Source organism: Trichoplusia ni, chromosome 8 (genome assembly GCF_003590095.1).
Source record: "Trichoplusia ni isolate ovarian cell line Hi5 chromosome 8, tn1, whole genome shotgun sequence".
In the NCBI taxonomy this organism is placed as follows: Eukaryota; Metazoa; Arthropoda; class Insecta; order Lepidoptera; family Noctuidae; genus Trichoplusia; species Trichoplusia ni.
In genome coordinates this window covers 3,319,264-3,345,868 of record NC_039485.1, presented here as the reverse complement: position 1 = coordinate 3,345,868, position 26,605 = coordinate 3,319,264, and the positions used below count along the sequence as shown (strand labels likewise).

The following is a 26,605-nucleotide window of genomic DNA, read 5'->3' as shown; positions in this document are numbered from 1 at the left end:
TGTCGAAGTAGGTTTTTTATTACATCAAATACATTTTAAGGCCAAGTCCAAGTTCCCCGAGCAAAGAAAAATGTAAGATTGCACATAGGTGTGAAAAAAATAGATAATGATATAGAAAGTCTCAAAATGAAGTTGCATTTAATTGTACAAGAGTTAGATATCCGAGACACGATGTGAGTTACTTCTAAATTACTAATGGAATACATGTTTTTCCCGCGAATCTGGCCGCGTAAATATAACTTTATCTTAATGTGATCGTATCTTAAGTGCTCGATTTATTTAATTTATGTTTTAATTATTCACTCACAAGTTAAGAAATTAATTAGAATGTGCAGTATGTAGTCTTTATCGATTTATAAAATGAAAAAAGTAACCATCTAAATGATTTTATCGTGTAATTATTGTTTTAACGTTCTGATATTTTTTTAAATTTTTTGTCTAATTTATAAAATACTAGCTGACCCAGCAAACGTTGTTTTGCCTAATTTTTCTGAACACAGCAAACGTTGTTTTGCCTAATGAATTATTTCTAGTTGCATGTATTTTTTAATGCCACATTATAAAAAAAAAAATTCGTGAAAAAAAATATTTTTTTTTTAGTGTGAGCAACCCTTAGGGTTATGAAAAATAGATGTTGTTCTATTCTCAGATCTACCCAACATGTATACAAAATTGCATAAAAATCTCTCCAACCGTTTCGGAGGAGTACGGTAATTAACATCATGACACGGGAATTTTATATATCAGAAGATGATTCGTTCACACAAAAGGTTCTGACCTACATTTAAAATAATGTTAATAAAGCCATTAACCCATTTAACAACAAAAAATAGAAACTCTATAATTATTAATATCAAGGGAAATCAAGCGAAGAATATTGTTATGAATTAACCGCCAGCAGAGTTACGCACGGAGAAACGCCACTAACAATAAAGCTACACATTCACAGCAATATAACCCTTAAAACTTAGTAATAGAGTGGATAATCGTGTGAGGTTTATTCACGTAGTAAGATTGTGTGTATGAATATATTTCACGCTAAGATATTGGGGACTGGGGCAATATATACCGTTTATTACTGTATGCTCAGTAGTATATACCTGCTAATTTAATAATAATATTTTTCTCTACATATTTTCTCGTAGAGCCACCGAATAGAAAACATGAACGTTCTTTGAAATAAAATGCACAAAGACATTTTGAACAATAATATGTAGATCAAAAAATGCTTATCCTACTCGGGGATCGAACTGGCGACACGTCACGCAAAATATTTTACTCTACTTTTCTCTACGTATTTTCTCTTAGAGCCACCGCTTGGAAAACATGAAGGTTCTTTAGCATCCGTAATTGAAATCGTTTTGATAAGAATCGTTAGCTATCGTTTCACTATCTGGATAATGTAAACAGTATAATGAAAGCTCTCCGATAGAGGAAAATTAAATTGTAGGCTAATAGCTTTTGAATAATCTTGGATTTGTTTGTAGTAAATATAAATGTATGGAATGGCTAAAATATTCACGGGGTTGTCGTACAACTGATTTCATTTGTATATCGATAAATGAAAATTGTTATTTAGAGTATTTACTAGATTAGACTTTAGTTCAAGATATGACAATTATAGTCTGCCAGTCTAGACTCGGCTCCACAAGATGCCATTGAGCTTAGGAGTAAACAGTTTTACATTCCTTAAGATAGAATATTAAGGTATTCAAAAGATGGCAAGGGTGCAGTTTGAACCCAAAAAGACCAAAAAACTTTGCTGGTCCACCTGCACCACAGTAATTTTTATTTGCCATATTGCATAGTCGAGTAAAACGATCAAAACTTGCGCTCAGACTAACCGATTTTGTTTCGATTTTGTTACTAAAACCACCTCTCCATTCACCCTTTTAGATCACGCACCAGTATTTAATTACCCAATATCCTATATTCTCTTTTATCCCATGATCTGTGGGCATCCCGCGTTCCGTATGTAAGTCACAGCGTACCGTAGTGTTGTCGTCATACTGGTACCGTTACAGCACGGTCGCGTTCTTGCCCCGCATCTGATGCCTCACCTCGAATCGTCGCATCGTCGCCTCTTCATGACATTTCGTATGCCGCATGTAGAGTCGAACTGATGAACGTTTTGAACTGGTCTAGTAATTACTTCTTCATAGGATTTGTGTTAAAGGGTTGGTACTGTTATTTTTTTTTTCATTTGATTGTAGTAGGACCTCGCTTGGTAGGCTTCGTTCGACATTACTCTTTAAAAAGTAAGCTTCAGTCAAGGGTGTTCGAATTTAAGTGAAGTTAATAAAATTCTTATCTATGATGATATATCATAGATGTAAGTTTTCCGGCTCTCAAATTTCAAAATTTAGTAACATATGATCTTCTAATAGGAGCTTCTAATGGAGTTTCTAATCCTAATAGTTTCTATGAAAGTCATGTGTTTTCTTCCAACAACCGTATTTAGTGTCAACCAAGTAGCCTATAGTGCCGTGACTTTAACAGAATACAACATTTACTACTTCAAGTAACAAGGTAGCCTCAGGCTTGCATGGTGCCAACAGAAAAATGTTTGAATGGTCTATTGTTATGCGCTTACAATTCTTTAACTTGTTTAAAGCAAATTGTACTTTGGTAGCTGGTACACCCTTAAGCTTTCCATCTTGTAAAACATTGTCTTTTAAACTGTCGAGCAAGTAAAGCTTAATACCCTTTTTTTTCTTTGTATACAAAGTAGAAAAGGGACACCATTAATACTTATGAAAAAGTAGGCCAAAATAAACGCGACATTTTCTTCGCTATCGAAGGCAATAATTCAAATAAATTATCGTAAGCCTAAGTCCAAATTAATCATGCCTTGATATGACAAGGAACACAATCGAATCGATTTTTTTATCGATTTTCATAATCGAAGACTTTCAACAAAACAAGATTTCCTCACGAATTCGGTCAATCGATAATCGTTATCAATATATCTTTGTTTACCTTATATCGATTTCTTGGGAATTAGAAAGTTGTATCGAAAACTATTGTATTACACGTCGGTTTCAATACCGCTATAATTTCGAAGATTTTCGTCTTCCAAGTATTTATGTGTTGTGCTATGATTTGGCAATTAATCCGACAGACGCAATAAACTCCTTCGAGTGGTGGAGTGTTTATTATAATTTAAGAAACTTTCGGTTTTGTAAGGACGTAAAGAGCTTATAATGGTGACTTGCAAAAGTCGCTTATTTAGCAGCAATTTATTGTAACAGTAGTTCGGTGTACCGACAAAGAGTTACATGATTAATAGTAAATTTCATGTCTATCGTTAAACGTTTAAATAATTTACTATCTAGATCACGCATAAAAGGGTTTAAAGCAAGTTTAATGATAATCCAGAAATCATTGGTTTGATTTAAACTGGTGCTTAACGCGCGATTGTTAATAATGATCGACTTTAATCGATAAATTTACTGACTTTCTCATTAAACAAGGGATTTAACATTAAATCTCATTAAACGCCATGTACAGGCCTGAATTATATGATCGCTAAATTTAATTTAACACCCTTCAAAGCCAAATTAATAGTCTTTGTCATTTTCAAATGGAATCTAGACAAATATAAATCCTTGAACGTGAGTTAGCTAATTATTGCTTTAAAATCTACGCTAGGAATTTGACCAAATGCCGAATTCATTGACTATTAAACTCATGTATATTATTACTAGCTCAATGTGGATTGAAGAAAAAGACTTCCGCAATTAAGAATTTCATTCCTGTAACGTGGTAGGTTTCATAAACACACAAATTGCACGCTTCAAACACCCAGACTCGGGACAAGCATTCATGAATCACACAAACGCTTGTCCTACGCGGGGATCTAAAACTCGACGCATCGCTGTCTATCCAGTGGGCTTGGCGTGGTTACCTCTACTCCCAGTCTATACCGGCAGTAAATTTTCAAATTTCTTTTATACAAACCAATTTATATTTTCCTCTTGTTCCAGATTAAACGAAGCAGTTCGGATTTAGTGCAGTGTTACAGATATTATGTGCAGTGACGCTACACTCTTCGACCTGAGGGACAGAAGGTGACAATTGTTTTGTGAATACATGTTTGTGAGTTGTGTATGATGATCGTTTGGCGAACGAAGAATACTAGTCGTCGGAAATACGGGGGCTGGTGAGTTTGATACCTTTGTTTAATTGTGGATGGCGGATTTATTGATACAAGAGAAACTTCTATTATCTTGTTGGGGGAAAAAATAGTTTAAATGAAATTATTCATTTCAATAATTCTGAGATCAGGTAGAATAATAAGTCATATATGTACTTGAACCAAGATATCGCATGGTTTTTTTAGTACCTATACCTTAAGACCCAGTTACATTTCTAAATAAGTTTAAAGTCTAATTGCATATCTATAGGATTCAAGTTTTAAGCACTAAGGAAAGAATTTGCGACTAGTTAACACCTAATTCAGTATTATGCTTTTTGGTTCTGTTTTGGGAAAGTTAGCTATTACTATTGATGTTAGCTAAGGATAGAAAATCTTTCGAGAATGGCATATTTTCTTTCTTTCTCTTACTCAGTGTTCTCTTTGAAAGACTATTGACAGCATGCTATTCTTGACCTTCTTTTTAACAGTTTGTTGACAACACCCTCAGGAAGTCACGAGCTGTTGAAAGTTTGCGACCGCACGACGGAAGCAGTTTACTTGTAATTACAACAATAATTACAGACTAGTCGGGTTCCCAGTAGTGTCTAGACTAGACTAGGAACCGTCCATCCTTTCCCACGAACGTTACACTTAAGTGACCGGTCATTTGTGAATGGGAAAAGACTTTTCTAGATATTTTTCCCAGGTGCAAATTTTACGTGACGAGTTCTTTTCTGTTTACAAAATTTTATGTTAATTGTCATAGCCCTCAGTCTTAGGATTTACTACACTTTAATTTATAAAAAAGCCAGATTTAGAATGATTTTTCACATTGCATTTAGGTAATTCATATTCAATATCATTCAATACTCTAATAATAATTTACAAAAGAGTGAATAAAAATTTCTCGTCTTAAAAATTGACAAAGTCTGTTACGATTCAAAAAACTCTCATCAACATCGGCCTAGCCTTTTCCTATGTTGGGGTCGGCTTTCAGTTCGATACCTTATTTGTTTATCCAAAAAAAAATACGATACCAGATTAATCAGTGCTTAATCTGAATTAAAAAAAAATACGACTTCCTCATTAAGGAATTTTATCCTCGTTTCGCGGGGAAAACTTCTTCTACTTTAACAAAACTGCTGATGCACCAGCAATTACACAAGTGCGGTCCACACATAACCTGGTCTTATCATTCTAGTGAAATAAACTTACAGATAAACACAGGATGTTGTAATTGACTCGGTAATAATCCGATATAGTCCAATATAACCTAGGGCTAGCCTGGCTCTAATTAACCAATTGAATTTATCTTTCAATCAATTGATGTATATGATATGATAGTTGGCTTTATGAAGTTGCTTTGTACAACTAAATAGTATTAATACATGGATCGGTTGACAAAGATTCTAATCCAATTTTAGGTGTGATGTTCTTTATGAATTAAATAGAGTTTTTTTTATTATTTTTCGAGTGTGCTTGTATGCTTTGCAATAGGAAATTTGTTATCAGTTCTGGAATTCACACTTTAAAGTTTCGCTCATCAGATAAATTAAATTATTTGATAATGCGTTAACTTTTACTACTGTTTTAACGTATCTATTAACTATTTTACATCCATGGGATTAATTATAGGTATTCCTTTACTGCTATTAATACTACATGTAGTTGTAAAATTGTAGCAAATCCTATAACTCAATTAGCACTATAGCCTGTGGCTCGTAAAGATAGGTTTATCAAATAAGTGATTATAAAGGTACGAGTACACAATATATTAATATTTGATTTATGGCATTATTGATACTAGTGTTTATCTAGTCCTAAGAATAGCTACTAACTCAGACTTCACATTCTATATCAATGATTGGCATAATATTATTTTAAATGAGCCTGAATCTAGTAAGGTTCTGTTTTTCGGTTTGATTATCGAGTAGCGATAATAATAATGTTGGTGTACAACTCTGTATCAATAAAATTCGACTTAAACAGGTCTCGATGCTGCCAGTAGTTGCTTTTCACTAAAACATTTTTTCAAAGTACCTCCTTCAAAATGATCTCAAGAGATTCCTGCTTATTATTAGGAACACCAATTATATCCCCATCCTAACAATTCGCCGCGGGGCGTCGCAGTTAGCAATCTTGTATGATACACCTACATCAAGTTTCGTACGTAAGCGTTTTGAGAATCGTACGCGTCTTTCTGCAGAAAGCCTTTTGTAATTTAAGCCTTATTGGGTGAGAATAAAGTATGTTTTCAAACGACATCACAAAATACCAAAACGCAGATGCCACGCTTTCGACGCGCACCGTTCACGTCGAAACTCTTTTGCTTCACCTCAAATTAAACTTTATGTTATCAACATAGATGTAAAAAATAGTTTCGAGTTGATAAGCGTGGTTGTATGAACGTCTTACGCTTAATATCTGACTACGGGAGGCCTGTTTCTGTCTAACAAGTATTCCTAATTTCCTCCTAATGTCTTTAGTGGTTTTGCGATGTCATGTTCCCCTCTTTACAATTTCGCTGTGGGGTGTTTTGACTTTGATATGCCATGCAATATACCACGCTGGGCTGTGAGAAAATTATGGTTTGACGTCGAAGCCTAGTTGTTGGATATTCAGAGTTGCAGTGGTTTGAAGTCTCTGTTTGACAAGCAAGGCTTTTATTAAGACCCTAAAGTGACTACTAGTAAACTAATACACGGCAACAATTGCTCGGATAGCCGACTGGTAGAACGTCGCCACGGTATATCCATGACGTGTCGCGGGTTCGATCCTCGTGTAAGAACATTGACTTTAAAGTCAGTAAATCCAACCGCGACACGCGACATTGAATCATTGTTTCGGGGTTGTCGCGTTTGCAGGACTTGCTAAAAAAAAGGATAGAAAATTAAAGAAAGTCCGTTAACTTTATTTTTTTAATTTCAATATGCAATTTCAAAGGAAAAAAAAGACTGAGTTTTTCTCATAGCTTGTCATTACATTCAGTTATGTTCTATCCTTAAGTAATAAATAAACAGATACTCTCCCATGTCTAAAGGAAGATAATAACATCGGCTCAAATTCCATTTCCATACTTTACTTGTCATAATGTTTGATACGGTCAGCTGCATCGTAGACTGGTGCGTTTAGCTTATTTTATGGTTAGATGCCTTTAACATAAGTGAAGGAGTCAATGTTTGAGTCTTAGACATAAAACACGTAGGTTATTGCTTTGAGTGAGGTCTAAGGAATGGGAAAAATGCTGAGAGGATTTGTTATAGGGATGAGAGCAGAATTTGAGTGACATGATTTTTTCTGGATGTTGTTACTGACTAACTATATTATATTTTAAACGTTTATAGAAATTGAATACTTATGGTGTCAGTTTTTTTTAGATTTACATTCCATTAAGGTTTTCTCAAGCCAAAGAAAATTCTGTCAATTTTTTTTTCTGCTTTCGAACTTCAACTACTCGTAACTTCGATTCCATGCAAAATTTTACTTTCAATAAAGACTACAAACAGGGATTAAGTTTCAATATAAGCAATGTATACTTAACCACAATTCCGTGCGTTCTATAAACTGAAATAATATGTGATTATACATTATTACACCACAATTCATATGAGCCATGAATATGGTGGCACGTGCTGTGGTCAGCCCTAACGGGGCGCTGTGGTTAGGCCGCTCACACACTTGTGTCTTGTGTGGTTATGAGCAAGGACAAGATTTCATGCACGAAATCATTCAGAAGTCCTCCATATCCTTGTTAATACGGTCGAGTTATTACGTTAGGCCTTTGTGGTTTTTCGCCAGTTCTTCCCCATAGTCATTAGACTCAACTGACGTGTTAACTAAAAAAAAATTATTTCTATTATAATTCAATACGATCAGCATATAGACCATCAATATTTAAGATTCGAGAAAATAGACATTCGAAAATAAAATGATGTGGCCTAAAATGACACATCTTAAGCTCCGTCCAATACATTCTGCGAATCTTTAACACACACTTTAAATCAACAATACACATTAGAATGTATATGCCTAAACGAGGGACAAAAACAAACCCGTTACCAAAGATCACGGTTGACATTCAAGTGTCCCACATATAAATGCCAATTGGACATTGGTATATTTTCCTCCTCTTTAGCGATACGTAAGTAGCTCATAATGCCTTCATTTGGCTGGCTTTGTGTATTCCAATTGAACATGTGAATGAATAATCTTCTGTTTTCGGCTAGTCAAATTTAATTTAATAACTGGAATGAAAAATGAGGAATGTGAAGGAATGAAGGCTAGATGGATTATTTGAATGAGAGACGGCTGATTGTACGAAGTGACAAAATGGATGGGATTGAAGTAAAATCAGATTGGACTGACCTCAGACAGCTGTTTGATGGTTGTTAGCATAAACTGATGATGAGCAAACATTTTGTCCTAACCCTAAGATTAAGATTGAACCTTTCTCAACACAGATTACAAAATTTCTCCTTCTTATCGGCGAGATATCTCATAGCAACAAGTCAAAAGGTTAATAAGATGTCATTTGGATGCATTTCTATTCCTTTAACATTTTCTGGATGTGTTGTATCTTATTTCAAAAGGTGTACACTCTCAGTTTTGTCATTAACCAATATCCTTCCAGTTCAGGTATTTTTACTGTTACCGCATTAAATGATCATAATCAATCATTTGTCAGTTCATTAATGAGCATTCGCAAGGCTTTGATATAATTGACAGTCTTGAAAAATGAATTTGTGATTGTAGTCTGGTGATAGTACGTACCTCATTAATTGTTTCCCTCCGGTTCGATCTTAAAGGATTCTGTTGGCTTTCAACTGTTTCCACAATCAGGTTAGTTCGTAATTATGTTAACTGTTCTGAGCATGCCAGAGGTAATAAGCAAGGCGCCGTTTTTTGACCACCTACGAAGATTTTCTTTTGTTTATTTTTGACAATGTCTTAATGTTTGTAGTTCAGTTGTTATTTGAAAGGCTTTCCAGTTATGGATATTATTAAAAGATTTCTTTTCTAGATGTCCGGTCACTAATTATTTTTTGTCCAAGTACTTGTTAATTCATAGGCAAAAAAGCCTTTGCCCTAGAAATCTTGGTATCATTGTTAGTTGCATCATGCTACCTTAAATTGCGTCGGCGTTTACGTAAATTTGATTGATGAAAACGACCCACATTCCATTCTGGGTACTTAATAATTCAAGGAAGAGCTTAAAAAAGTCCGTGCGTCTGACCAAACGGAGTTAACCGTTAGGTTCCGTACGTTACTTGAACATTTTCATCGATTTGTTCATGTTTAAAGAAAACTAGTGGTATCTTTTTATTGGACAATTTGAGACCTTCCTTCGCCTACTCCAAAGAGATTTTTAATGCTTAATATTATACAAATTATTTCAACTGTTTATATTTCTTTTCCATGATCAAGACCTACTTTGTTGTCCATTTCCCAAAGACGTTTATTGACAAAACCCGCCACTACATCACGTAGGCATCTCATAATTAAATTCGTTTGCATAGAATTTGAATAATAACTTCACATAAGCTTGTGAGTTATCGAGAGAATTTCCCATAAACGCCAGTTATCGATATATTTGCTTTCTTACAGCTAGATAGTATCTCGTATTTACAACTAGAATTGCATCTGAGGTCTAAGGTCTTATAGCGACACTGGTTATTCTAGTATTATAAATGCTAGTTGAGAAAAGTGTTATTTGTCTGTTTTTAGAAGCAAAGTAGTACAGCATGATATGATTGCAAATGGAGGATTAAATATCACGTGCAAGTAGAAAAAAAGTAAAAGTATTCGAGAAGTTAATTAGAAGTTAGGAGATTAAAAAAAAAACGAAAAGGCCAGTATCACCTATATTTTTAGTTTCAGGGGAAAGATTCTTAAAAACCAATTATTTGTTCCTGTTTTCTTAACCTACATCTAATCCCATTTAAGATCCATTTTATTTTCCTTTCAAAATGCCCTTCTATCAGTATTTAAAGTTAAACTGAACCCTAACTGTCTGCGGCGCACAAAAGCCTCCCACAACTGCGATAAGGCTGGTTCCTTGCTCCCAAAACTGTGGAAAAAAATTACAATAATCCGGTCTGGCCGCTGTAACCAATTTATTCTCAGATGCTGCTCCGACCGGCGTTCTTGTTCCCTATAAGATAGTAATGAAAGCATCTTTTGTTGTATTAGCTTTGATATTGCTCAGTTTTAAAACTTTAAAGGTTTTCTTCTACTTTGTACTGTACGTTTTATTATTGCAGTGCGACTCCATGCCTGATCGTTAATTTTTAAATGCATGAGTAGTTGTTAATATGTATTATTAAGTTTCTAAAGTTCTGCCACCTAATACGTTTTATCATTCGGTTTTATTTGGAGCGTAGAAAACTTAGCTTCACTGATTGTCTTATTCTCGACAAAACGTAGTTTGCAGTATGTGTTGTTAACACATTCATCCATTTATAACGTGTCACATACAAGTGTATTTCCTTCATAAAAAAATACTGCTCCTTATAAATATGCTTCACGAACGCGATAAGGCTGGCTCTCTGCCCCAAAAGCTGTCGGGTAAGCCATAACTTATCCAAAACCCCGATAGCCTTCAAAATCTTTAGTCTCACATTGAGCCCGGTTATTAAGTGTTCGTTATTACACATTACCACCGCATAAGTTATCGCTGCATTCATTCAGATATTTTGAATGTATTTTGTATTGGTATTCGATACAACGTTTAGGGTATAAGATATTTTCGGCAATTTATGAAGCGGTACCTCGTAACTTGGAATTTATTCGGTCTGTATCGGAATACGGTCGGGCAACGGCACTATCTATCTAGTTCTTTCAACAGATACGTGATTACACATTACCAATTCAGAAGCATCACCTATTTTACACTAGCACTGAATATTTAACACTAAGCAAAAACAACAAAAGCGTCAGATTTATGTACCACGATTTATGTAAAGAGCCATTTGAAATTCCACGATTTTTAAAATCGTAGTCACGCGTTTTAATGTACTTACATACTCTACGTATTATTATTAGGGGAAATCGGATCGATACTGAGATCTAATCGAGGCGGCGCGTGCGACTCGTTCACAGCACGCATGCGCAGAACGGCGGCATGATGACGCACTTTCGTTTCGAAAATTAATGTAATACCAGTGCATTTTGGAAATTGGTTCACCGTTTATGTTTTGCTGTGTAATGATATGAACAAATTGACAATTTAGTACGTTGCAGTTTTGTGCTACAAAATTATATATCTCGAAATAATTATACGTACTTTTACATCTTGTTGTGCGGGTTTTGAAAAAGGAGTGTCTTGTTAAATTCCGTTTAAGTCTTAAAAAAGAAAAGAGTCGTAAAGCAAATAACAAAAAAATACATGCCACATATAAACAAAATCATAAAAGTATTCTGTATTGATAGGTAACAGGATAGAACCGCACACAGATAGCCAATAATACTCTACAAATATTTGTCCATCAACACGAAACGCACTCTTACCGTTAAGCGGTCGCATGTTGGCCAAACCTATTTGCCAAGTGTACCAACTATTTGCCAAGCACACCGTCTATTTGCCAAGAATACTGATATTTGATATAACCATCACTTACAGTAACGGTCTTTACTTATTATAATGTCGTGGCTTGAGTCGGACTATTCGTGTGGCCGACTATTACACCGACTTGTAATTATTTGTCATGAATTTTCTCCATGTCAGTCTGGTTACGTGTAAACTGTTATTAACGTTGACATATGTTTATACCGTATGTAAGATCCAGTATTTGATGTTTGTTTCTAGTTTACATTAGTGTTATTCATACGTAGAAAGTCGGTAAACTAACTTCCCATACAAGGAAAACTTCGAGGATATACTTAGATCGAATTAAATATGTATTTTTTTCAATACTGAATAACAAACGGATTTTTCAATTATTCATAGTTGATACTACGCGACAATGTCAAAAATTAATGTAACCATAAAACGTAAAAAATTGCTCAATGAAATTTATTTTAAATTGTCTAAAATTATTTATTCCGTTTCTACACTCAGTTGCACTACCGTGTAATTGATGACAAATTCATACTTCACGAATTTCATGGTAGGCCGCTTACATTTTGCCACAGCGAGTGCCAGCCAATGAAGACATTATCCTATAGTTAACTGCCTGTTGTGCTAACTCCCACTTGTCAGTAAATAACCGGAGTTTGTATGGCGACAATGTGACGGCTATAATTTACATGGTTTTATTCACTTGTTCGTTTTTGATGTTCTTTTGTTTTCTAGAATGTTATTTCATTGTGAGCACTGGGCAAATGGTCTAGTGATTTATGTAACGAAAGGTTGTACTTGCAACCTGTCAATTGTTTTGACTGTCTTTCAGTGTGGTTATGACGTTTTAAGGCGGAATTGACGGTGTAGAAGCGAGACGTAGTTATACGCTGTTTAGTGTGTTTTCTCGCTTCCACATATAATAGTTTTAAGATCACGTGACATAGGAATATTTCTCAAAACAGAATCGGCTTCAAACGTGCCTTAAAGTTTGGCGTACTTTAAATAGTTTACAGTTTTTTGTATGTTATGAAATCTTCTAATATATAAAATTCCCGTGTCACGATGTCAGTTACAGTACTCCTCCGAAACGGCCTAGCCGATTTTTACCAAATTTTATATGCGTATTCAGTAGGTCTGAGAATCGACTAACATCTATTTTTCATACCCCTAAGAGTTAAGGGTTGCTCACACTAAAATAATATATTTTTTTTGGACGATTTTTTTTTGTTTTTTTATAATGTGGCATTAAAAATACATACAACTAGAAATAATTTATTAGACAAAACAACGTTTGCTGGGTCAGCTAGTATATAAAAAAAAAAAAACATAGGCTGTAGTCTTAGAGAAGTTTCTAATATTAGAAAACAATATATTACTCTTCCTTCATTAATGATTGTGACATTCAATAATTGAAATATTATCTAGTTGTAATAAATCTGTGTAATTGACAGCTTCAGTACCGCAGGGCGAGAAATAATGAATAGTTTTAATTCCTTCATTTATCTTGATGCAATGTTATTTACGATTTATAACGACAGATGTATTTGAAAATTGATTGTAAAATGTGTACTTTTGTTTTTTAATAGTTATAATGCGTGGTAGTAGATTTATTGCGGGTTATTTAGGAGATAACAATCTTGTGTGTTTTATTACGTTTAAATAAACATTTATGTCTGTGATACTATTTCTATTAATGAACGCGTACACTTGATTAATCACACTTATATTTTATATGGGAAATTTTGCGAGTGTGTTTGTGTGTCTGTATGTTTGTTACCTCTTCACATTATACGGATTATGATGGAATTAGGTATAAAGGCCTTTTTCCGACTGCACAAAAAGAAGGCAATGAAGCCATAACCGACAGCAGTAGGCCGAAGCCGAGACAACAGTTAAGATATTTATACTAAATTATAAAACAATGTATCTAACAACGACTTAATTAGGCAATTTTAAACTGTTATTTCACATCAGTGCTTTATTAAAATTTAATAGATACACAGGGACATAGACAAATTCAAAGTTAAAAAATATTTCTAAATTTCCCTTCTCTTGACATACTTTCTCTATTATCCTCCAAGCATAGGACACATCTTCATTCAAAAAGAGGTCCCGTCATAAAACTACCAAAAAGTTTGTGATCATAAATGACAAATCAAACGTCATTCTGGAGATTCCATAAATTCGAATCGACATATTTTCATTCTCACTGGCCAGTTATACATTTTAATACACATATAAACCAATCAGAGTTATAACGACGTCAGACCACGAGATTATACAACTGACATTGGCCGTGAACAGAGTTCAGAAAAGAAAGTTAATACTAGCCATTAATTTATATGGCGGCTTTTAGATCCGCTTGCTCGGTAATGGCGGTTTTATTAAAACAAATACTTTACAAGATATTTTGATATATATTATATTGAATTGCGAAATTGAAACTTTGGTCTATTGAAATTTTGGACTCGGAAAATTACATTGAATGGAAATGTATTCAAGATCACACCGTTCTCCTTGAAAAAAACATATATACGAAAAACGGGGAGTAGAAAAATAAGTAGCGGAGATTCGGTGCGATAAACATGACTGGCCTATTAATTGATTGGTTAGGGGCCCTGACTGCTATACCATAGGTCGCTAGTTCAATTCCCACTCAGGACAAATATTTTTATGAAGAGCACGATGATTTCTTCTGTATTTCAACTAATTTTCATGTGAGGATAAAATTAACAACCATACAGATATTTTATCAAATGTTGTTAAGATAATGATAGCAGAAAAATTCCTTGGCCATGCAAACTAATCTGTTTCACTGTCATTATTACTACAAAAGTTAAAGCTAGTATATGTTACCCAGATCTAATATCTGGAGAGCCGTGACGATCATACCGACATAGGTGTCAAAACATTTGGAACCCTAAAATGCGATGACATAAGTTTCAAAATACTTTGCCTACAAAAATCTAATCCCATAAATCACCTCTACAGTTTCACTTTTAACCAACACTCCAATTCAGTCTTTATTCTGGTTATGACGCAGCATTCTATAAAACTAAAACATCGGATTATCCGCGACAGCGAACGAACACGATCAATTTCAACGGGAAAACAAATTATCGAGTCGCTGTGTCGTCGAAACAAACTAGTTTATAAACAGACTAGCTGTTGCCCGCGACTTCGTCCCCGTGGGTAGAAAATGTAAGTTATGATTTATAGCCGCCCTGTTTTTTTTTCACATTTTCCATTGTATCTTCGCTCCTATTAGTCGCAGCGTGATGGTTTATAGCCTAAAGCCTTCCCCGATGAATGGTCTATTCAAAACAAAAATATTTTTTCAATTTGGTCCAGTAATTCCTGAGATTAGCGCGTTCAAACAAACAAACAAACTCTTCAGCTTTATATATTAGTATATAGATATATTAGTATAGATTATTCATACATTTTCACTTATGGAAATCACAGTTATATTCCTGTGAACTATTCGTGTATTAAAAAGATTTATATTATAAATTTTAATATCATTTTTGTATACGAAAGAGAAATTTAACGATGAATGTTGATTTTTGAAAGTCGATTTGGTTTTGTTTTTTTTAATAATAAATTCGATATTTTATATACTCATAACGACTATTATCAATTTATTTATCTGTTACTTGAAGGTAAGCTAATTACTCATTTCGATAGATGGATAATTAAAAACGTTTTAAACTTAATTTACTTGCTATTGAATTAAGGTTAATATTAAATATTGTTTCACTCGTAAACAGCCAGCAGCCAGTATTTTGAGTTAATTCTTAATAAAACAACGATAAATATGTGTGAAATACTTGTTTAGTGAAATGAAAATGGAGTAAGTATATAAAGGGGAAATATTTTCAGCATTTTACATGTCTTTAACATGTATGTTGTTGGATTAACATATAGTTTATTTACTGTCCGATGGCATTAAATGAAGGTATTTTTTTGCGACTATCACATCCTGGCAAGCAAAGTCGCGTAGCTAGCTATTATTATACCAAGCAATTAATCAAATTCGAAGTGTTTTTAGTCTATCTTCATAAGAGTTGATATAAAAAGTGTGTATTTAGATAGATAGAGCTATACACTTAACAAAATCCCGTCGAATTCAGTTGAGGGCTTAGGGATGAATAAATTTCATTTTGTTAAGCACTAATCTTATTTATATTATCACTTAGATTACAAACATAATACCTTTGTATTTATCAACAAACGTTATGGTTAAGACCAAAGGTTTTAGAGAATGCTTTCCGGATAAGATCGTGAGTTCTAATCCCGATCGGTGCAATTATAGGTGCTATGTTAGCGAGATAAAATGGCGAAATAAATTGGATTTAAATATGGTCTTCGTGTGGAAACTTTGACTTGTTTAGTTGTTTGTCTGTAAAACCATTGTTTCAACCATTCCTTCTTTGTAAATTTTCTATAGAATAGGTCACCTGATTATCTATTCTTATTGAGAACGGTTTATGTTGCATTATGACCGTACTTGTTTTATAAATCGATTGTGTTCTGAATTTGATGATATATGTTACAGAATACCTACATGATTTCATTTTGTCAGGAACGTTTGTAATAATGAAATATTTTCTTTTATTTTCAGGTCCAAAATGGCATCAGAGTTCGCGTCACATATAAAAAAATCGACAGTTTTATGGCTCATCTTAGCCTTAACGAATGTAAGTACCGATTGATTTTAAAATACATCGTTTATTATGATATCTTTTAAAGATATGAAATGGACGATAGAAGGCGAATGTTTTGTCCAGTTTCTAAATAGATGAAAACTCTTTTTTATTTTATTTGTGAATTTAATTGAAAACAAGATCCATTTTTACGTGAATTCTTAACAAAAGTCGTTAAAAACAATCAAATTTTGTAAACAATATTTACCTCTAATAAAATGAGTTGCTATTGTGCTAATAAGGCAACAAAATAGAATTGACACCTAAAGTATTGTTTAAAAATACTAAACACCGACTTCTACGTCACTGAAAAATACCTGTACTGTCTTGCTGAGGGTAAAGTCAACATCAAAAGGAGATGATCAAAATCAGAATTCAATACTGACGCTCAAAGTTAGCGTCCAATTGTCTTTCATTGAAGTGATTCAAAAGTACGTGAACCGAAATAAATTACAAAAATAGTTCTGTTGCGACACCGTTCATTAAAGTTGTATTTCTGATTTTGAGCATCTACTTTTGCTTGTGACTGTACTACGATCAATCATGATTCAATCAGGAACTCATCCTGAAACAATTGCAAAGGAATACCGAGTGTCTTTGACCCCTTAGTGTGAGAGCAAGACTCAGGATCTAATCGACAGACTCTGTGAAGTGCCGATGTCACTGGCAATTATATTTAACGACGTGATAAGGCCTATTCTCAAAGCAACGACTGAAACGAATCGAATTCACTGGCTGGATAGAATCCTTCTATTTCTTTTTAACCTTTGTAATTTTGTTTTTAAGTGATAGGTGTTTAATTAGCTTTTTAACGTGTGTTGCGAATGGTTGTCGTGGTGTAAATACGATGTGTCATTTTGTGATTAAAGTTGTCGATTGGTATTTGATGTTACAGCAAGGTGTAAAGTTTAAGCCCGTAGTTCTGATGAGGTTTAACATACCCTTGAAAAGTTGTAAGATGTGCGTCTGTCTTTATATATTACATTTCGTCTTTGTCTTTAGTTTTTTTCATCGTTTAATGTGATGATACTTTGTATTTCGCAGCTAGATAAAGAAAAATGATAGATGGACTCAAACCTTTGACTTTGCAGTCTTCTAAATCTGTCAAATAAATAAATGAAATCATCAGAATATGATTAACGACCTGCAAATTCACAATTACTTAATTTATTCAAGTTTTCCTGTCTAGACTTTAGAATAGAAATCTAAAATACGGATCGAAAAAAACTACTCGATTAATTCGTGTCCGAAAATCTCTCGATGCATTTTTACTCGATCACACTTTCATTTTCTCGATATCTCGTGAGAAAGAAATATTAAAATTAAAATGCCGTAATAAAAGTAAGATTGGAACAAATCAGCCGTTATTAAAACTTATACTTTTATTCGGGTTTATTGTTATTAATTGTATGTAACTCGTTACTGTATGTATCTAAATTGGTTTATACACATGTTTAATTAGTTAGTGATGTATTTATTTTCTGTAAACCGATTATAATAAGGGCACGTTTAATTTGGGTAACACTCATGAGTTGTTGAGTTGCACGACTGCTACAATCTATTTCGTGTTTTGTTTTTACTTTGCCCTACCACTTAAATATAAGTAAGGAGGCACGTTTTAAAATTACAACGACTTTAACAAGTTACTAAAAAGTGCTTACAAAAACACTTTGTTTTTGTAAGTAGAAGAAAATACCGAGACAACCTCTTTTTAAACTAGATTAAAGACAAGACAACAAAGACAAAAGAAGAATAAGATTCGTTTAAAATAAGAACGTTGTGTGAGGTCCACATTTTATTCTTTTTAATTTATAACTTGCTGCTGGTGATAGAGAAAAACTAAATTCAAATCCAGAATAAAGCTCCGTTAACAACAAAAACCCGGCGAGAGTAGACCATTGAGTAAGCAGAATTGAAACGCCGTCCTTGACGAGGTCGCATAGCCTAACCGACCAAATCACGTTGTCCGATACATACGTACAGCTTTATATAAAGTGTTGGCTTTCACATTCGGTCGGTTGTCCATGCTCAGTGTCCGCTCCATTTGACTCGTTGTCGTCGCATGCGCGTCCGGCGGCACACATAGCGCACATATCGCACGGCAACTGGACCAAGTTAGTAAAAACATACGGATAGAGTTTGTACTGTTCGCAGAATCAATACGCAATTATTATTTTTATTTAATTTATTTTTCTTTTTTAATATTGGTATTCTTTAAATAGTTTTGTTTATAGGAAGCACATCGAAAACATACCTCAAAAGTCGATATTGTACTGTTTTGAGGATTTTGTGAAAATAATCGGTACCATATCCTTATTATTTATTTAAATCATTCTTTAATATGGATAAAAGTCAATTCAGATCTGGTATAATGAAAAGTTAGCCATGTAAATAAGTACGCAGAAATAATGAATCTTTTTTTTCTATCGGTACTTTACGTTCCGGATTCGAAGCAGTATCTATGATTGCTTATTTCAAGCTCTACGTTTTACTTTCTGAGTTTTCATGAAGAAGTAAAAATGCATTCTTTTTATATTGTATTAACAGTTTTCTCGGCTTTTACAAGCATTTTAGATTTCGAAGTTGTATGATGGAATGTAGTATAGTGTAGATACATATGTTTTATATACATTGTTTTTTTTTAGTAATCATATTATAAAACTCTCTATTTTTTAATTAAAACAGTTTTCTTACTATCCCATAACACCCATTTTTATTTTAAAACACGAAATAAGTATGTTTTTGCCTTCTCCAAATCAAGGCTAAGGTGATACATTTTACAAAAAAACTAAATTTAAAATTGACAAATCATCTGCATTACAATGAGTATAGTCAAACATACTTGGACACTCATTAAAATCCCTTCAAAGTCCACACAGCAAAAACAGTTGAACGTGAAAATTATACCGAACAATAGAATTTGATATCGCATACCTGTCAAAGATAAGGCGAAACAGTGTGTAACGAGGTTGTCTAAGCGACCGCAGAATTGCATTCATGCATACATTACGGGGAATGTACTTCACTCAATACAACCTACTTGTTACGGCTCCTAGTAAAGGGGCAATGGAATTTAATTTAAATTAATTTGTTTTGTTTGACGTCAATGGGTGGAATTTGAGTAACGGGTCAATACACGTTGTTCAGTTTCAAGTAGTCATAAGTTGATGCTGTCTCCTTTTTTTTAAAGGGTAAAAATGTGCGACAGATATACTTTTAAGTACATCTTAAGTTGAATTGCGTAAGTAATTGATGGTTATGACGATATTGATTGCTATTTACTTGTGTTTTGACTGTCATGTAAAGTATGGTACTGGCGTATGTTAAATAAAGTGGTTTCACGATCGTCATATACTTTTTTTGTTCAAAATCGACAAGAAACACCGAGTGTTTATAAATAGATATAATATAACTTATTCAATATAGAATAGTATTTATGTTATTGAAAAGTTTATAATATTTTTATTCAAATATATTTTTGCACGCCACGTTATTTAGTAGCAGCAGTATATAGCAGTAGTAATATCCTAGTGGGTAAGATCATATTAAGTCAAAGGCAAATCGCGGCATGCACAAATATCTTATCAAATTCATATGCTTATAACAAAGTAATATTTGCTAAAAGCGGCAAAGAAAACATGAAAAATTCAACTGTCTTTAATGTTTCATGAGAAACAGTCTGGTGACAGACGGACATACAGATGGAGTCTTAGTAACAGGTTTTTTTTTGCCCTAGCGCTACGGAACTGCACATTACTAAAATAACCAAGCAAAAATCACAAAGTGAACCGCTTAAAACGTTCAAAGTAATTAATAATAAATTCGTTGATTGATCAGATAGAGCCTTGGATTAATATCTTTAATACATCGAAGTGACTTAGGTCAACATCAGTCAAGATCTCGATACGATATGAATTCAAACGTCAACGCTTTGAATGATTACAGGAGGTATGAGTACGTACGAATCTTATTTGATGTTTCTCTTTAGTATCGATTTGAATAATTCATTACGTGATTTTTAGTTTGCAAATTTTGGGGTTTTTTTTGAGGATTTCTATAGTGTAAGATTGTTGTAGGATTTACGAAATTGGGTGTAGCAATGTACCTTTTTCATGTAAGTTATTGCTGGTTTGAAGTCAGTTGGATGTTTCTTTGGCCACAGCTAGTCACTAATATATCAGTGCGGAAGAATGTGTGTTTATATGTATGTATGTTTGTTACCTTTTCATGCTTAAACAGCTGGATTGATTAAAATGACAGCTAGTACCTAAAACAAACAACAAATAAACCCAAGCAGGTACAACAATGTAAGAGAGAAGAAAATCAACGAAGCCAATTTCAAAATAACAAATAACACATTTGTATGAAGGAAATCCGCCATGAAAGCATCAAACGGTTTTATTTACGTCTAGTATTATGGTCAAGATATATCTACACTGCACATACGGCCCTACACCTAACACACGTACGTATGCGTCCGCGGTAACATCCTGTACAACTTGTGAAAGCCGTGTGAACCCCACATGACCCATTGTACTTCAATTATAAACACTAATTACTCTCAGCTACGACACAGTTTAGAATACCAGTAGTAGAGTAATTGTCGTGAATCGATTGCCGTGATCGATTAGTTTCTTTTGTTAATGAGATAATTATATCGATTTTCAACGGATGTAAGAGTTATTAAGTGATTGTTAGTTATGTACTGATTGTTCGCTGTTTATTTCCAGTAATAAGATCTAATGAGTCAATTTTACAAATAAACTTTAATTTTTCATTTGTCTATGAAGCAAAAAAAGCTTTTGAGAAAAGAAACTGGTTAGGATTTTTTTTGAGAGATCCTATTTCTGGGATATTTTAAAATCGCTACAGTTCACCTTGATAACCAAAGCAATTAAAATTACCTTAAAATTAAAAGCAGTGTTTTAGAAACAATGCAAAAGTGAGGATTGCAATGAGAAGGATAAAATTGTGTGCCATATACTGTGTTCTGTTTAAGATAATGAGTGCCGTATTCCACATGAACTTGGCAAATAAGCAGGAATAAATATATTACGTATGATTCATCATGAAAATCTATCAATAAGTAGTCAAGATTTCTCTTCTTGAAGCGCGCAAAACATTCATGGCCAAATGCCTCCAATTTTCCTCACGTACCAAGAAAATGTCCAAAGAGGTCACTTAACACAAACAAAACAGGACTTGGAAACATTTTCCATGAATAAAAGATGGTTGACAGACAAAAAGGGGAAGCGTGCTAAGAATGAAAAAGGATTACGGATAACGGGGACTGAAATTTGCGTATCACAGGTTGAATATGCAGATCTTATGGGTGGTAGCGATGACGCTTTGTCGTGGAATGCTAACGGTTGGTATACTTCGACAATGAGCCTTGTCGCATAGGTTTTACTATCGAAAGTAATTTGGAGCCGGTTTTTGAAGATGTGCGCACGCGCTGGCCGATCCGGCCGCATAAACGTGATCTCGTGATGTGGAATTGATGTGACAACACATTCTTCTGTGTTAGTGGTCTGTTAGAAAATGTTTGGACTTTTTGCAAGTTTAAGGATGTCTTCTTTATTGTATTTAGAAATAAAATAATGAGTCTTATTTTTTAGTATATAAATACCGTTAGGTTATTATGTTCTTTTGAAATTCCTTTCCATATTTTCATTGCAATTATTCGAGCTGATATGCCAAAATTTTGAGTTGAAAGGTTGGGGCCTACAAAACTAGTCCCCAATTCTATTTCAGTCGGTATATTCCAATAGATTAGGCATCAAAGATTATATTTTTGATCTTAAAAAAGAGCAAAATCACGTATCAATCTACATTTAGAATAAACACACAAACAACACACGCTCATACATTTTCTCCATAGTAAATAAACGTCGGCTCCTATCAAAACAGCGAAACATTATGAATCAGAGTGCGCGTCACTTAGACCGGTACTAAGTGTGAATTGACACTAATTGTTCATGTGTCTTGGCTTTCGTTTCTCTTAGATGGTATCGGAGGCTCTATGTAGGCTCTACGTGTGCCTTTAGCAGTTTATAGCTATCCGTTTGTCTATCATCTAACGGTGGGTTCATTACAATTGGTTATAGGAACTTTTTGATTTTTAAGACCATTTACGGCAATCGTTTATTGTTGCGACGTATCGTCTTTAATGTTATATGTATTAGTGTGGTCTAAAACGACTCTTTCCTGGTCTTTATTCGGCTTTAAGCGACTTTAGGAAATCCAGTCGATAATTCCGAGATTTCTGATCTTATATGCTTATTTTTATTTTGTTTTATGCTGTCAGATAATGTTAAAATAATACATAGTTAAAGGAAATGCATTTATCTTTTAAAAAACTGCTACGTTATTGAAAACTAGCCAAATATTTTTAAACTCTTAGTCTTCAAATAATTTCATATCGCCGCATTGTAATCAAGTGTGTAGTATTGTATACTTTTATTATTTCTCGCCTTTTCTAAACCGGGGTCGACTTCTTGTTTTACCGGATTCATTGAAATGTCGTATTTTACAAGGATTTACTCCCAATCTGGTCTCCACCATTCATGTTCAATGTAACTTTTATGTCCTCTCCAAACACTTTATAAAATAGTCCTAGAAAAATAATTGCCCACATGCGAACTTTTTTTTAATATCACGTAAATAATGCCAATGAAATCATTAAAATTAATTAATGAAACTAATTATATTTTCAAATTAGCGTCCAGTCCAAACAGTTTCTACCTTCAATAAATTATGTCTGTCATAACATTTTTACGTTTATTGTTTCCTACATAAATACCCCATGCAGTGTTAATTGTAATTATGGTTTTTAACATGATACATCTAATAAATTGATGCTTGAACAGGAAGTTATTTTTTTATTAACATATTAATGGTGTGAATTGTGAAATGTTTACATTGAACAATTTATGACTTGTCATGTCAGTGAATATGGTTTTTATAGCGTATTTGATGTCAACTGTTGAGCTTAATTGTTTTGTGTGGTTTATCTTTAGATAATTCAATGGTCGCCTTCTTTTCATGCTGTATACCTTAGTGAGAAGAAAAATCTTCTAAAATGTTTTTGACAATAGATTTTTTGTAATCAGTGAATTGTCGAGAAATGTAAGAACGAGACAAACTAGAAAAGTAGATGTGCAAAGTAAGGGTAAACTCTTTATTTTTAAGTATCCGTTCCTGAAAAACGCAACCCTGTCACTATGACTCTTTTGTATTTCCATCTAGACTCTACATTTTCCATCCGACTGTCATCAGACTCAACAGCCGTAAACTTCTTCTTGTGATAGCTTATAAGTCGGAATGTCGGCAGGATGTACTGACTTTTTTTCTTTTTCCTCTAGCATTATCCTTCTCCATAGTCATTCTCCCATAGTCACTAAGTTTGGCTCTGTACTCGGCTGCAACATTCTGTTGATAAACAATATATCAAATATAAACATTCGAAACAGACTCGACATTACACAAGTAACTTGTAACAACCAATATCGTAAACTAGCCGCCATTGAATGAATCAATAAATACGTTTGAATAGAGCATCATTCACGGATACTACAATGTTAGTTCAGTGAAACTAGCTCAAACAACTTGTATGCACTGAATTAGCTAATTACGATCATGTATTGGATGGGGTTATGTTAGATAGAGACGAAATAATATAATTTTTCGTTGATTTTTTTTGAATATAAGTCAGTTTGCAGAAGTTTGAACAGATTTTTATTACCATACAGATAAGGGCGACACGGTAGCAATAATAATAAAAGAAAGAAACTGAGTAAATCCTTGTATCATTTAAGTTAGTACTTAAGAGTTGTCAGCTGCATCAACTATTGTTCCAATATTATATTTGTTAAAAATCTACAGCAAAAGATACTTTATGACTTTTATAATTAAAGCTTTATAATTTTAAAAAGAAAGCTTCCTTGCGAAGTTTTTGTCCTCATATTATGTACATACAGAAAATTATATTATTTATTTATTGAATAAAATAGAACGCTAAAAAAAATTACGCTACTCATATACACATAAAATATAACTTATTATCAAAACAGTAACTTATAACTAATCGGTACTACATACAAAATTTTAATAGAAATTAAAGATACAAGGAAATACTAAAATAAATTTATTTATTTATTTGATTATCACACTAATCTACCATTACAGGTTACTTAACCTAATGCGGTAGCTAGGACTAAACAAAGGTCTAAGTATTTATGTGAACTAGGGTTTCAAAGATTGAATTATTATGCACATAGTTGTAGGTCTAAATTCCAGCAACTGTATTAATATGCAATTTTGTGATAATTCTGATATGCATAGATAATAAGTAATATATTTGGTTAGCTTTCGCATAACACTTCTAAAGTTTCTTTCCCATTCATATAGTGTTTGTATGGCATATAAATCTATGGAGTTTAATCCAATTAGAATCCCGTAAAGGTTTTTAATTTATGTGGTTTTAAATGTTTATTACCTAACATTGATTTTCTTAGACTTATATTTTATGTTGTTTTTATTTGGATTTTGTGCTTATAAAATTAAGTGGTAGGTACCTAATCAAGTACTAGTACCATTTCAAACAAATATTAGCAAAACACTTGTTACCCACATAGTGCTAAAAACACTTCATACTTTCTATTGTTTAAGGAGTTTTTAAAATTGTCGCGCATAATTTATGTTACAATAACACAAGTGGCTATCATTTTAATCTATACGAATTACAAAACAATACATATATGCAAACAAGTTTTAAGAAAAAAATGTTTTCGGTAAAAACTATCATAGATGAGTTAGTTCTAGGATTTCGTAATTTTTATTTATTTTTTCATCTGAAGGAGGTTTTATATCGTTTGCAAATTTAATAGCACGTTTAACACATTACGTACATTTAAACAACACTTTATGTTTCTCTTTGGAACAGCCGTTACATCAAGCACAGTCTCTTTAACTCCAAAACCAAAAGACATATAATCTCATCCCATCGTGACCGAATACAATAACAACTTTATATCTCAAGAACAGTTACAGACATCGAACGCAAGATATTTAATGAACAGATGAAGTCTATAATAAATATTATTGGTCAAAAGCAACCTTTCAGAGAGACACAGCGAAGCTTCAATTTGTACGTCGTTAAGACCCAATGGAACCGATAAGGCAGATGTACCTGTAATACGAACGTGTAATTTGTATCTCATAATATGGCGGCAATTTAACTATAAATAGACGAAACAGAATAATCAATGAATTATATGTTTGAAGCTTGCCTTTTTCGGGAAACGCTAGGCTCAAAAGATGTATTTATTTTTCTTGTAAAAGAAGTGGTTGATCAGGTGGAAGCCAGGGGGATGGTCAAAAGTCGAGGTGTATAAATAGGTCATTCGTGAAGATAACAGATGTAGCTGAGGAATCCCTAGAATATCAATTTACTAGATTGCCCTAAATGTCCAGTCACCACAAGTACATTTGGAGATGGTTACGGTAGTTTTTTTTTTTAATATTAGTCCATATATAACATAAGTCGATATATTTGGCGATCGACATATCTAGGCTATATAACATCACGCTGCGACTAATAGGAGCGAAGATACAATGCAAAATGTGATGTGATGAAAAAGCGGAGAAAACGTTTCAAGATCTTCTAACACGTGGACGAAGTCGCGGGCAAAAGCTAGTTATAGATATAATTCTAAAATAATCTCCGTTCTAATATACGAAATGACGTTAGACTTGATTTATTATTAGCTCTACTCTTTCTAGAAACAAAGTAATTTTACCTTGCGTGCACTAATGTGGGATCTTTCTATGATTCAGCTTACTTTTAATGCCTGGATTTCTTATTCGTCGCGTATTTGTTTCGATCACCTGTTTTGTAAGAATATTTATGTACGTAAGTAACGTTCTAAAATCTAAAACGTAGCTTGACAATGATGACATGAAAGTTAAAGGTTACAGTTTACTGTGCGTATGTTACAAATTCTTTCTTTTACAATTTCCAAAAAAAATATCGATATTTTCAAAAGTATTTTGAAAGTAAAAACTCTTTCGTATAATAAATCCATAATGAACAGTTTACGAAAAACTTTCACTGAGTTTAAAAATTCTAAATAATTCGTCTTTTTAGGATTATGGCGCGGAGAAAGTGTTTTATGTTTTACTTAATTTAGAACATGCGTTCAA

At 33.4% G+C, this 26,605-nt stretch overlaps 1 protein-coding gene across 1 annotated transcript in view; it reads left to right on the top strand.

Moving 5' to 3' along the window:
- Positions 1–26,605, top strand: part of LOC113496597 — an 82,400-nt gene that overhangs the window by 24,053 nt on the left and 31,742 nt on the right. Inside the window, exons 2-3 of the mRNA XM_026875869.1 lie at positions 3,987–4,162; positions 16,321–16,396. Coding sequence (XP_026731670.1) covers positions 4,110–4,162; positions 16,321–16,396 — 129 coding nt within the window. The 5' untranslated portion in view covers positions 3,987–4,109. The remainder of the gene's footprint in view (positions 1–3,986; positions 4,163–16,320; positions 16,397–26,605) is intronic.